The following is a 14761-nucleotide window of genomic DNA, read 5'->3' as shown; positions in this document are numbered from 1 at the left end:
GTGGTATTGTCCTATGGAAAGAAATTTGGCAATATCTAGCAAAATTAAGTAAAGATTTACCCTTTTGATTAAGCAGTTTTACTTCAGAAGTATATCCCCAAAGATAAATTGTCAGAAAGAGAATATATTTATAAGGTCATTCTTTGTGGCTTTGTAATAGGATTGAGAAGAACACAGATGCCAATCAGTAAGCTAAATCTGTGCAACCCTAAGAAGGGAGAATAATCTCTATATATTAATGTGATTTTCAAAGATATAGCATTAAAACAAAATAGCCCCTGATATGTGACACACAATAAATAGGCACATGGCACGAGTTCTATAAAAGCACTGCTACTTTTTATAGAAGGCAAAGGAATATGCATATAATCTAGATGTCTTCATTTAATTTTGAAAAGAATCACTTAAAAGGATAAACCAAAAGCAAGTATCATAAATATATTTACCTTCAGGCTGAGAAAGGGGAGGGAATCAGAAATGAGACTTTAAATATATATAGTTTTAATATACTTTGGACTTTGGAATAGCTTTTGGAAAAAAAAATCAAAAAACCTTTAAAGATTATTAAGATTTTAACAATTTACTTGCTGCAAAAAGAAAAAAGTAATCTTTTCATTCTTCAATTTTAATACTCATTGTCTTATTTATGTGTAATTAATTTCAAACTCTGCACAAGGATAGAGCCTACCTACACTTAAATTACTCTGCATTTCGCTTGAACAGCCATATCTGTACCTCAGCAACTAAATATTTTAATGAAATCAACATCCAAGTTATGTGGCACTTAGAAATCAACCTTGGGATACTCAATAAAAAATACATACGTTTTCACAGAAATGCTTTTAAAAACTCTTTTTGGGTAAACAAATAAGGATTCTTTTCTGTTGCTTTTTATCTTATGTTGGGTTTGCGCCTAACAAACATGTGACTTTGAAAGTCAGCACTAAGTATAGGCCCAGAATGGAAATTAGGTGTCAGGGATTTATTTCTGGTCATGTTTTGAACATACCAGTCAGCTCTCAGATGGCAGAAAACTTGCACATTGTAAGCCATCACTGCCTCTTTCCAAGGTCCTCTTGGGTCATTTTTGCTATTCATAGTTTTCTGAGCCTTTTCATTTCTTTTTGTGGTCAAGCTTACTGTAACACTTTGAAAGATTAGGACTGATCGTATCTCCTAACGTTAGGACTTTCCTGTAGGCAAAAATGCTTGGGGATAACCAGCAAAGCCATTTTCATGACTTCATTGGAGGCAGTGAGGCAGACTGGTGAAGAGCATTCCCAGTGGAGCCAACTGCCTGTGTTTAAGAGCTGCTTTTACTGTGTGACCTTGGACAACAAGTCACTTAAACTCTTTATGCCTCAATTTTTCAACTTTAAAGTAGGAATAATAATACCTATGGTAATTTGTAGTGTGTGATTTAAATGGGTTACATGTAGAAAGTCTTGAACATTGCCTGCCGGCCCCTCTTGCCTTCCTTCCCATAGGCAGCAGACATTTAAACTAGATAAACGTAGTTTAGCTCAGATTTCTAATAGTTTTTTGGAACTAGAGATTAGTTAGCACTATAGTTGCTAACTTTACTTACTTTTTTCTTCCTTTTTTTTTTTTACTGACTTTGAGGATTTTTTGTTCTGGGCTAAAGTTTATGGTGTTTGAGGCTACCTAAATGATAATTAATATAGTTTTGAAAGTCTTAATAAATATTTCTGTTGTTTTTCTGAACAAAATCCTGTTTGGCCACTACTGTACTTTTTAAATGCAGATTAGTAACAGAGCTTCATCTCCTTCCTGTGCCTACCCTAGTACTGCCACTGCTTTCAGCCAGTGACAGATACAGATACAATAAGAAGGCTCCTCCATTTCTCATAATCTTTTCAACCCAAGTGTTACCATATTTACTATAAGTAACATGAAGTCATTCCTGCCTAACCTCTCAAGGCTGTGTGTATTTTGTGGAGTTTTTTTCCCTCTTACCTCAGTGATTCCAGTCCTTTCCCATTTTAAGAACTTTTTTGATTTCAATTACTGATTTCAACTTCATGAAAATGAAGAAAAAAACTTTAATTAAGCTGACAAATTGTACAACAGAAATTCAGGATGCTGATTGTTCCTTCCCAAGTATAATTCTTTCTCATATGTTTGAATAGAGGATACTATACTTTGCTTTCTGTTTATTATTATCTTTTTTGGAAGTGACTGTTTTACTATTTAACTATTACTGTGAGGGGTTGAAAGTCATGTCAAATGAGAGCTATTCTACATTCCAACATTCTTCCAGTAACATTATTAAATAAATAATACATTCAACAGATATGTGTTAAGTGCTTATTGTGTTCCAAGCACTGTGCTGGGCTCTGGGAATAACATGAATAAGTCATGACCTGGACTGTAATGTGATGGGATACTGCAGGTATGCAGGGAGCTTTAGTTCTACATTGTCACACCCAACTGGGCCTCTTATCCCTGTGCAATAAAGTAAAAGTTATCTGAACCCCTGAGTCAGTTTTCTTATATGCAAAATAAAGGAGTTTCTCTAAATGATCTCTTGTAGTCTTGCCTTCATCTGACAGTCTGTAATTCTAGTATTTTCTTATGGATACTTAGGCTGTTATGAAGATTAAATTTTAAAAATTTTAGGAAAGCATCTTAGAAACTATTAAGTGCCATCTAAACAAAGATTTTACAAATTATTTGCTAATTTGACTTTATATACTGATGTCTTCAGTCCAGAGACCAGATGCATTAAGTGTTATAACTAAGTTCCAGAAGCTTAAGGAAAAGGGTGACCTTTTCATGATTTTTGCTTCAAGTTCATGGGACGTCTCAGGGTATCTTATTATCCTCATCTCTGAGTAAAGTATGCCCTCTGAAACATGCAGTGATTTAAACCATAGGTCTCAGAAACTCAGTAAAGTTATAAACTGCAATCTCAGGTAGTATAATTTTATTTGTTCTGTATTAGGCTTATGAATTTGGGATTCATAGATAATTATCCTTTACTGTGAATTAATAGATTTGTGTGAAGATGTGACACATACCATTTCTTCAAATTTATGTTATTGTAAAAAGTAGTTTTCTTTCTGTATGTTTTTAGATTATCAGAACTACTGATTTTATGAAGCATGACTTAGCCTATAGGCCAGTTCACAAAGTTCAATCAGTAGTTGTGTTTTAATTTTTATTACTGATGCTTATTCCCAGATTTAAGCAGAAGTTTTAACTCTGAAATATTTATTGCTAAACATGATTGTCTCTGGCCTGATTGTTTGTCAAAACTTTTCATAAGGTAGACCCTTTTGTTTATTTTCTTTATAATTACTGCCGGATAATTTTATTTACTGTGGAAATGGTGAGGCTGTTTCACTAAAAGCTGCTTCTTATGTATGATTTTAATATATTTTCATTTGCAAAGTCACTGGCAGTAAAGAGTAGTAACCAACTATTGCTCATTTAATGTTAGACTTAAGGCTAAAACTTCCAAATTAATTTTATGTTTATGATTATATGATTATAAATTTGATTTGTTTTGTGCTTTTGAAGAATAAAATCATTACCCTGTTTTACTGGTAAACTGATACCTAATGACTCATCCCTTTTTATATATCATAGGAAAATAGTGTTTCATTGTGAAAACTAGAATTGGGTTAGTCAACCAGAAGTGAACCTCTAATTGTTTGCAAATGCTTACTTTTTGGGTTTGGATGCAGCTCTAAGTCTTAGCTCAGTCAGGAATTTGCTATGCTTGTCTTTTTCTACATATCCTCTCATTATGGCTAGATAGATCCATGCTAGAATCCCTTTTATGATTCCCCATTACTACAGTTAATCAGAAAAACATGAACACAGACTCCTAAGCTAAACCCAATTTTAAAAGGCAAAAACTAGGGTTTCTTTTACATTTTTATGGTTTTTGAAATAATCGTAGAAATTGACGTTGGTTCTCAATTGCATGGCACCGTATGATTTAGCAATCACCTTTTCCTCCCACTACAGTTTCATGACCTAGTTGGAGCATCTGTAGCTGAAACATTATTTGAAAACTGCGATTGGAGAAAATTGCTGTGGCATATCCATGTACTTTGTTTTTTTTTTTTTTTCTTTTTTTTTTTTTTTTTTTTTGACAGGCAGAGTGGACAGTGAGAGAGAGAGACAGAGAGAGAAAGGTCTTCCTTTGCCGTTGGTTCACCCTCCAATGGCCGCCGCTGCAGCCGGCGCACCGCGCTGATCCTGGCAGGAGCCAGGAGCCAGGTGCTTTTCCTGGTCTCCCATGGGGTGCAGGGCCCAAGCACCTGGGCCATCCTCCACTGCACTCCCTGGCCATAGCAGAGAGCTGGCCTGGAAGAGGGGCAACCGGGACAGAATCCGGCGCCCCAACCGGGACTAGAACCCGGTGTGCCGGCGCCGCAAGGTGGAGGATTAGCCTATTGAGCCACGGCGCCGGCTTCATATCCATGTACTTTGGTTAAGAGCTTGCTACTGTTGGATGTAAACATTTTATTAAAATTCCACCAAAGAAGGCAATTCTAAATTTCATACTAAAAATATTATATGTTTGTTTATTTGAAACACAGAGTTACAGAGAGATCAGGAAAAAGAGAGAGAGAATCTCCCACCCACTAGTTCACATCCCATTTGGCCACAGTGGCCAGGGCTGGAACAGGCTAAATCCAGGAACCAGGAGGTGAATTCCGGTCTCCCACATGGGTGGTAGGGGCCCAACCCTTGGGCCATCTTAGATATCTCACAGGCAGCACCTTAACCCACTACACCACAACGCTGGTCCCTTATTATAGTTTTAAAATACATGTTTACTTCTAGCATTAATTTACTAAAATGTTCATTTTTTGATTAAATGTTTTAGTTACAGTGAAAGGTGTCAGCATAACATGGACTGAAGACTCTTCCATATTAGAAAAAAATAATAAAGTTTTAGATTATGTTCCCAGAGAGGTGAAAGTTCAAAGTTGTTAAAGTCCTAGTTAAATTTGCCAGAGGGACCATTAGACATTTTATCTGGTCACTTAAAAACAAGACTGTACATATGTAGCATGAGCCAACCAGTCAACATCATTAAGGTGTAATAGGTATTGCCTACTTCTAATGTGTTCAGAAATTACTGCAAAATTACTAGAATATTGACAACTTTATATTATGTGGTTCTTGAATTGAAATGAGTGATTTCTAAATTCTCTTAATTCTAATAAGGTATATCGATGATTATAGAACTTCTGTACCATATGTAGAATCCTGAAACTAAGGGCCTCACTGAAAATGAATTTTAGGGGAAAAAAGGGAAATACTAGATTCTTTTTTATGAAGATGGTGGCAGGGAGTAGCAGACTTTGGGAGGCAACACACATGGAATATATATATATATATATATATATATAAAAGATTTAGATAAGTCTTAGATGGTTGTTCTGGAGACTTATTAAGAAACTGCTGGACTGTCTAAAGGACTGTCCTTAATATTTCGAATCTGATGTTAGGATTTGTTATAGATTAAACCTAAGTGTTCTAAAACAATATTTCAAAAGTTGGTTACAGAAAGATATTTCACAGCTTTGCTAAGTAACTTATTCATTGTTGTATACCTTATGTTACAGTTTAGTCCTATTGCTTCATTTTTCTTTATTTTTATAGGCATATTTGAAAATAAGTTGTTAATACATAAGAAAACCGTTTACTTGAAGTTCATAGAAAATGAAAATGGATAGTAGTTGTTTTGCATTCATATATGCCTAGTGAATGGTGGGTGCTAAATAAGTGTGTGTTGCTTAAATTCCATTACCACTTCTATAGGCTTTTCAAAAATATTTACTTATTTATTTGCTTATTTATTTGAAAATCAGAGTGACAGATAGAAAGGGAGGAGGGAGGAAGGGGTGAGGGGAGGAGAGAAAGAAGGTGGAGGGAGAGAGAGAGAGAGAGAGAGAGAGAGATTTGTTTTTTATCTACTGGTTCCTGGTTCATTCCCTCAAATGACCACAGCAGCTAGGTCTGGGACAGGCCCCAGCAAGGAGCCAGAAACTCCATCCTGGTCTCCTATGTGCATGGCAAGAACCCAAACACTTGGGCCATCTTCTGCTGCCTTCCCAGGTTCATTAGCAGGAAGCTGGATTGGAAGCAAAGCCAACTGGAAGTCAAACCCACACTACCATGTGGGATGCTAATGTCACATGTGGCAGCTTAATCTGCTGGCCCTCAATAGGCTTTTTTTTAAAAAGAGTTGTTGGGTCAGCATTATGATGCAATGGGTTAAGCTTCTGTCTGTGACACTGGAATCCCCTAATAGCAATGATTCAAGTCCCAGCTGTTCCACTTCTGACCCAGAATGCACCTGGGAAAGTAGCAGAAGATGGCCCAAGTGCTTTGAGTCCCTGCCATCCATGTGGCAGACCTGGATGGAATTCCAAGCTCCTGACTTCTGCCTGGCCCAACCCAGCCTTGGCTATTGTGGCTATTCAAGGGTGATTCGGTGGATGAAAAATCTCTTTCTTCCTCTCTGTCGTTCTGTAAATTGGTCTTTCAAATAAATAAATAAATCTTTAAAATAGTTATAAATTACTTTGAAGCTAGGTATAGTATATTATTTGCACTTTTATTTTCAGTGTCTAACATGCGTGTGGCACGTGATAGGCATATAGTAAATGTCAGCTTAAGCTTTTTTTTTTTTTAAAGAATTATTTTATTTATTTTGAAAGACAGGGAAGTTACAGAGAGAAGTAGACCCAGAGAGAGATAACAAGGTCTTCCATTCACTCCCCATATGTCCGCAGTGGCCAAAGCTGAGCTGATCCGAAGCCATGGCAGAGAGCTGGATCAGAAGAGGAGCAGCTGGGACTTGAACTGGCACCCATATGGGATGCCGGCACTGCAGGCTGGGGCTTTAACCTGCTGTGTCACAGCTCCAGACCCAGCTTAAGCTTTTCAAAACTGGGCTTAAAGGCAGTTATTCTGGTTCTGGTTTTACCTGCTCACTAATGATGTCCTCAGACAAGTTACTTTGGGGCTCTTGGTCTCCATTTTCACAACAACAGAGTAAGATCCTACAGAGTAAGATCCTATCTGGTTCTAAAAAATCTGATACTAAGTATACAGTAGGTATTTGATAACTACTTTGTTTTGATTGCTTTTTTATTTTTTTGAATTTGCAGGCTTACCTAATTAATGGAGTAAATCTTATATCATTTGGTGACATTACTTCCTTTTCTAGTATCTAATAACAATTTCTATATTCTTTAATTTGCAAATATATTTCCTCTCTAGTAGTTTGTAATTTGAAGACTTTTTCTTACTGAATTAAAAATATATTGAAGGTGGAAGAAAATACTCATTTAATCCATTCCCTCCTTTTTTAGATGAAAAAAACTTGTATTCTGGAAGATTATTCAGTTTGTGCAATGCTATTAGCACCGCAGTATTAGCAGAATTAGTACCTCAGTGTCATGATCTTCACCTCAGATAGTTAGACATTATTAGCAGTTCCTTGGGATAAAGATTGGAAAAGAAGTATTAAAACATTTGAAACTAGGATATCCATAGTTAGAAAAAAATAATTTTTAAAATTTTCAAACAGTAATTCAAAAAGAACCAATTTTTGTGCCTCTAAAGTACATTAAAGGAAATAGGAAAACAAAAATGTTTAAATTGGCATGTGAAAATGTAAGACTCACTCTTTTTCCTAAGTAAAAGGATGGAGAAAGAAGAAAAGAATATGTTGTAACAGTTGAATTGTACTGTATTGGTCTGTCATGTTTCCCTTTGACTTTTTTGTAAACCCAGGAATCTTCATTTATTTAATAACGGTACAAGAGATAGAAAGATACCTCCTTTCAGTTGAGGTGAATTAATACAGTCTTCCTCCATGTCAAGCTCTTTAACTGTACAATTGTTTTCCACCTATTTTTCCTTTAACTTCCCCCAACGTGGCTTTTATTCCTCCTGAAATTGCACAATAGTAGGTCTCAAACAGTATTTTTATCGTTTAATCTAATGGCCTTTTTCTGTTTGTATTTTCTTCATTGTGGCAGCAACTGCTGCTGAAAAAGCATTCTTTTTTCCTGATACTTCACTTAGTATGCCTTTATTGCTTTCACTGTTAATTTTTCTTAACTGTTAATAACTGTATACATTCTGCAAGATTTAGTATTGACCCTGACCTTAAGTATGCTTTTTAAACTTAAAAATTAATTATGTTTAATGGATTCAGCTATAAATTCTGTTCTATAAATATTTACTTGCTAAATACTCTCTGAGATGCTATGAACACAAAACACATTGCCCACCTTAAACCACATTCAGTTCAGAGGGAGGTGAAATACAAGCTGGTAGTTATCATGCACAGACAATGTAATAGTGCTGTAAGTATCAGATTTTCTTTAGGAGCATAGAGAGGACATGTCAGACAATTTGGAGGACAGTTTGGGATCAGGAAATATACCCTAAAAGGATGACACTTGAGTTTTAAAGAAGGAATTTAAGCCAGGCTGATGTCATTTGAGGAATATTCTAGGCAAAAGTTACAGCATAAAACATAGTTAATAAGTAAGAAACAACATAAGATAAAGCCTAAGTGTATTTATATTTGGAATGCTTAAAATACGAAGCAAGGATTGATTAGGAGGTATAGCCAGAGGGGCTCAGAACCAAAAATATACCATGTTGAAGGGCTTGCCCTTAACCCCAAAGGCAACCCGGAGCTTTTGACACATATTTTAGTGGGGAAGGGATAGGGTCAGATATTTATTTCATATGATATATTAATCCAATAGTTCTGTAAAGAATGATTGTGTTAGTTATCTGTTGATATATGACATATTACACAAAGACCTAGTAGTTGAAATACTGCACATTATTATTTTATAGTTTCTATAGTCCAGAAATATGGGCATGGCTTCTTGAGCTTTCTGGCTCATGGAATGTAGCAGTCAGGATCCCAGACTTCAGTCATTGTTTCCAAGACTTACTTGGGAGTAGAATCCCCTTCTAATCTCACTCTAGTGGTTGCTGGTTCCTTTTAACTATGGGACTGAGGGTCTAGTTTCCTTTTAAAGGTACCCCTTGGTTGTTGCACAGGACTCTCTATAGGACAACTCGGAACATGGCAGCAATGAGGGAGCAAACGAGAGCAAGAGAGAGTAAAAAGATGTAAGGTAGGGTCTTTTAAGCTATTCTTGCAAGTGATCACTTTTACTATACTCATTTCATTAGCAGTGAGTCACTAAGTCCTGTCTCCCTATGCAGATGCACACTCAAGGGGAGATTACACAAGATTACATGAATACTAAGGGCAAAAGTCATTGGGAGCCATCTTTGAAGCTGCCTATCAAGTAGATATGAGGAAATAAGATTAGAGGGCAAGGAACCACTTAGGGGGCTGTTATAATAATCCAAGTGAAAGATAATGGGGATTGTTGTAGACATGCATAGTAGAATGAAGGGGAAAGGATGATGTGGGTGGAAAAATACTTAGGATGTGAAATCATGTGAACTTGATTTAAGCTTGAGGGTTAGAAGGGAGAAGAGGGGCCGGTGCTGTGCCGTAGAGGGTAAAGCTGCCGCCTGCAGTGTCGGCATCCCATATGGGTGCTGGTTCTAGTCCTGGCGGCTTCACTTCCCATCCAGCTCTCTGCTATGGGCTGAGAAAGCAGTAGAAGATGGCCCAAGTCCTTGGGCCCCTGCACCCCTGTGGGAAGACCCAGAGGAAGCTCCTGGCTCTTGGCTTTTGATTGGCAAGCTCTGGCCATTGCAGCCAATTGGGGAATGAATCATCTGATGGAAGACCTCTCTCTCTCTCTCTCTCTCTCTCCCCCCCCCTCTCCTTCTCTCTCTATGTAACTCTGACTTTCAAGCAAATAAATAAATCTTAAAAAAAAAAAAAAAAGAAACAGAAGGGAGAAGAAGAAATTAAGAATGACATCTGATTAATTATTCTTGGTTCTTAAATCATTGATTAAAGAAGTTTTTACTTGAATATGATTGAAACTCCTGTTCACATTGAGCTTTTTATCATTATTACTGCCATCCCCTGCATGCTTTCACTAATCTAGTTTTGTCCTTAACATCAGTGTCCCTGTCTTTTTGATTTATAAACCAGTAACCAGTTATTTCTGTTTGTTTGCTTTTCCTATTTGTCTCTGTTTCTATTGTTGTCCTGCTTATCCAAATACTTATCACTGTACACTTAAAGGAAATCAGGAACAGTTTCCTAATTTCTTTCCTGTGTCCTTTTCTTTAATCCAGATTCATAGCACCTAATATCTGTATATATATATATATATATATATATATATATCCTTTATTCACTCAGCAATTATCATGGGCCTCCTTGGGAATATAATATTGAGCAAGATAAGCATGTCTCTTTTCCTGTAAGTCTTCATTTGATTCATTTCATTCCTTTCCATCTGTCACAAATACCACTAGGGTACACTTCAGCTTCTTTTTCTATGAGACCTTCCTTGAAAGGCATATGTTCCTTTATCTCTGCCTCCTGTGTCCATTATCAGGAAAAGTTTTACTTTGGGAATTTTGAGATTCCGTAAGCTTAAACAGTGAGAACTGGCTATATCTGACCTCTCAGTCTACTGCAAGAACAGTCACCACTCTGACTTATTGGGATTACCTGGAAAGCATTTTAATCTTTATTTTTTCCCTAATATTTAAATTTTTAATTGACACATTAAAAAGGGTTCATATTTATGGGGTGCCATGTGATATTTTGGTATATGTTTATATATATTGTAAAAGGTACATCATACCAACATTTATCATTTCTTTATGGTGAAAACCTTGAGAGTCTTCTAGCTTCTTTTTCAAGAAAAATATATAGCCTGTTATCATTATAATTATCTGTTGTTACACTACTGCGCAGTACAACTTAACAGATCTTACTCCTATTTAACTGTAACTTAGTATCTCTTAAATAAGCTTTCCACATCCTTCCTTCCGTGCTATTGTCTGCAGCCTCTGGTAATCACCATTCTGATCTCACCTGCTATGAGATCAACATTTTTAGATTCCACATGAGTGAGATCAGATCATACAATACTTGCCTTTCTGTGCTTGGCTTTTTTTATTTTGCGTGACCTCAAGTTCCATCCATGCTGTTGCGTATGAAATATTTGATTCTTTTTTTATTTTTTAAAAATTTATTTATTTATCCAAGAGACAGAGTTACAGAAGAGGGAGAGACAGAGAGAGAGATCTTTCATTCGCTGGTTCATTCAACAATTGGCTGCAAGTGCCGCAGCTGGATGATCCGAAGCCAGGAGCCAGGAGATTTTTCTGGGACATCCAAGTGGGTGCAGGGGTCCAAGCCATCTTCTACTGCCTTCCCAGGCCATTGGCAAAGAGAGCTGGATTGGAAGAGGAACAGCCGAGACACAAACCATCGTCCTATATGGGATGCCGGCACTGCAGGCAGATGCTTAACCTACTATGCCACAGCACTGGCCACAAGATTTGATCCTTTATAATGGCTGAATAGTGTTTTTTTGTTTTGTTTTGACAGTGGATAGTGAGAGAGAGACTGAGAGAAAGGTCTTCCTTTTTGCCGTTGGTTCACCCTCCAATGGCCACCGCGACCGGCGCAGTGCGCTGATCTGAAGCCAGGAGCCAGGTGCTTTTCCTGGTCTCCCGTGCAGGTGCAGGGCCCAAGGACTTGGGCCATCCTCCACTGCACTCCCGGACCATAGCAGAGAGCTGGCCTGGAAGAGGGGCAACTGGGACAGAATCCGGCGCCCCGACTGGGACTAGAACCCCGGGGTGCCGGCGCCACAGGCAGAGGATTAGCCTGTTGAACTGCGGCGCTGGCCTGAATAGTATTTCATTATGTTTCTGTACCACATTTTCTTTATCCATTCTTCAGTTAATAAACACATAAGTTGTATCTGTTTCTTGGCCATTGTGAATAGTGCTGCCATAAATATGCAAGTGCAGATCTCTCTCAGAAAGTCATTACATTGGAGTCACTCTCATTAGACCATTAATTGTTTTATATACATTTAATCATCCAAGTATCTTAAAGCAGTAGTTGCAAAAACTGGTTGAGGACTAGCTATATCACAGATGCAGACTTTGGGGTTGCATCCTTAGGGACACTGAGTTTACTACCTCTGTGGTTGTAGCCAGGTATGTATCTGTGTGAGAGTATGAGTGTGAATGTGTGTGTGTGTATTGTATTTATTCATTTGAGAGGTACATACACACGCACACAGCCCCCATCTGCCGACTCACTCCCTGAATGCCCACAAGGGTGGAGATTTTGGCCAAGCCAAAGCTGGGAGCCAGAAATTAGGTCCAGGTCTCTGAGATGGGTAGCAAGGACCCTAATGCCTCTTGGGCTGTGCATCAGCAGGAAGCTGGGCTCGAGCAGAGGAGGGAGCAAAGCTGAGGCAGTATAACTTCGGATATGGGTATCCTAACTACTTGGCTGAATTCCCACCCCTATGTTTTTTAAATGGTGAAATATAACTGATAAATAAAAAATTTTGAAAGATATTGAACTGATATACTAGTATTTTTTTTGTTTCCTTTAGCTGTACTAGTAAGATAAATGCATGTAAATATCTAATAATATTTATTTTCTAGTTGACCTGATAGGTTATTTATCTTGGAAGACTCTGACCACATGGAGTAATATTTTGAATAACAGTTAAATACTTGCTGTATTTAGATTTTAATTGATCCAGTATTTTTCAGTTTTATGTTTAGTTTCTTCTACATTGATAGAAGTGATAATGTGAAAAATTTGGAACACTGACCATAGTGGATTCTTTTTCCTTCTATTATTCTGATAAATCTGACATTCTATAATAGGGAAGTATATTTTTACTTTCTTCAAAGATGGAATTGTAATAATAAACAAATTTGTTTTCTTCTTTTAGTGTCATTCCTCTCTTAAAAGAATCTGTTGGAGTATTAATGCAGAGAACTCCTCCTTTGTTGGAAAATACTCTGCCTCAGTGCTATCAGAGGGTGAGTTTCAAAGCTTCCAAACCATTGAATTTTACGTTGTTTCCAAACTGTTTAAGGTTTTCAGTTTTCATAAATATGGGTGCAATCCATGTGTAACTTAGTATTTCATTCAAGATTGAATGTTGACAATAAATGTCATTTATGCAAACCAGAATAAAATCATCTGAAAATATTGAGCTTTATCAAAGAAAATGTGATAGAAATTTTTCTCTTCTAGAAATTGAGCAATTTTTTTTTTTTTTTTTTTTTACAGGCAGAGTGGACAGTGAGAGAGAGAGAGAGACAGAGAGAAAGGTCTTCCTTTTTGCCGTTGGTTCACCCTCCAATGGCTGCCACCGCCGGTGCGCTGCGGCCAGGGCACCGCGCTGATCCGATGGCAGGAGCCAGGTGCTTATCCTGGTCTCCCATGGGGTGCAGGGCCCAAACACTTGGGCCATCCTCCAGTGCACTCCCGGGCCACAGCAGAGAGCTGGCCTGGAAGAGGGGCAACCGGGACAGAATCCGGCACCCCTACCGGGACTAGAACCTGGTGTGCTGGCGCCGCAAGGCGGAGGATTAGCCTATTGAACCGCGGCGCCAGCCTAAATTGGACAATTCTTTTAAAAGACACAAGGTGAAGAGCAGATGATATTTATTCAGTATACACTTTTTAAATATTTATTTGAGAGTCCAAGAGAGAGAGCACTCCCATCTGTTGGTTCACTCCCCCAATGCCCACAAGAGCCAGGGCTGGGCCAAGATTGAAACCAGAAGCTAGGGACTCAATCCACTTCTCCCATATGAATGGCAAGAACCCAATGACTTGAGCCATCACCACCGCCTCGCAGTGTCTACATTAGTAGGATGCCAGAGTCAGGAGCCAAAGCGGGTATCAAACTTAGACACTTGTCAGTGTCACTGACAGGAACATCCCAATCAGTCATCTTAAACTCTAGGTTAATTGAAACCTCCAAAATATGGTTTTTGATTTGCTACTTTGTACCACATATTGTACCACATATTCTTCTAAGACACTAGGGACATAGTGGTAAACAAGTTCTTTTTTTTTTTTTTTTTTTTTTTTTTTGACAGGCAGAGTGGACAGTGAGAGAGAGAGACAGAGAGAGAAAGGTCTTCCTTTGCCGCTGGTTCACCCTCCAATGGCCGCCGCTGCAGCCGGCACACCGCGCTGATCCTGGCAGGAGCCAGGAGCCAGGTGCTTTTCCTGGTCTCCCATGGGGTGCAGGGCCCAAGCACCTGGGCCATCCTCCACTGCACTCCCTGGCCATAGCAGAGAGCTGGCCTGGAAGAGGGGCAACCGGGACAGAATCCGGCGCCCCAACCGGGACTAGAACCCGGTTTGCCGGCGCCGCAAGGTGGAGGATTAGCCTATTGAGCCACGGCGCCGGCTAACAAGTTCTCACTGAGCTTACAATTTAGTGGGAAAACACAGACACTAAACATTAAATTGATAAGCAAGAACACATTAGTGATAGTTACCATTATAGAAATAAAATAGTGTGATGCAGTAGCCTTGTAGATGGCTACATTAGATTCACTGAAGGAGTCATAGTCAAGGAAATTAAAACCTTGATGACAGGAAGCATTTAGCCATATAAAAATCCTGGAGAAGAATGTTCCAGACAATAGAAAATGCTAATACAAAATGCTATGGCTGGAGCTAATTTAATGGGTTTGAAGAACAGGAAAAAAGGCCATTATGGCTAAAATGTAATGATAAATAAAAGGAGGAGTGACTTAAAATGTTGGGGAGAATGACAGTAACCAGATCCTGTAG

At 38.2% G+C, this 14761-nt stretch overlaps 1 protein-coding gene across 3 annotated transcripts in view; it reads left to right on the top strand.

Moving 5' to 3' along the window:
• Positions 1–14761, top strand: part of SLC30A7 (solute carrier family 30 member 7) — a 96094-nt gene that overhangs the window by 56233 nt on the left and 25100 nt on the right. For all 3 annotated transcript variants that reach the window (XR_011390547.1, XM_070077969.1, XM_008264812.4), the window contains one exon: positions 12894–12984. Coding sequence is in view for 2 of the 3 variants with exons in the window: in XM_070077969.1 (XP_069934070.1) it covers positions 12894–12984 (91 nt within the window). In the remaining variant the exon portion in view is untranslated. The remainder of the gene's footprint in view (positions 1–12893; positions 12985–14761) is intronic.

Source organism: Oryctolagus cuniculus, chromosome 7 (genome assembly GCF_964237555.1).
Source record: "Oryctolagus cuniculus chromosome 7, mOryCun1.1, whole genome shotgun sequence".
NCBI classification, from domain to species: domain Eukaryota; kingdom Metazoa; phylum Chordata; class Mammalia; order Lagomorpha; family Leporidae; genus Oryctolagus; species Oryctolagus cuniculus.
Note: the sequence above shows the minus strand (reverse complement) of the source record. Positions and strands in the feature narration are given on the sequence as shown.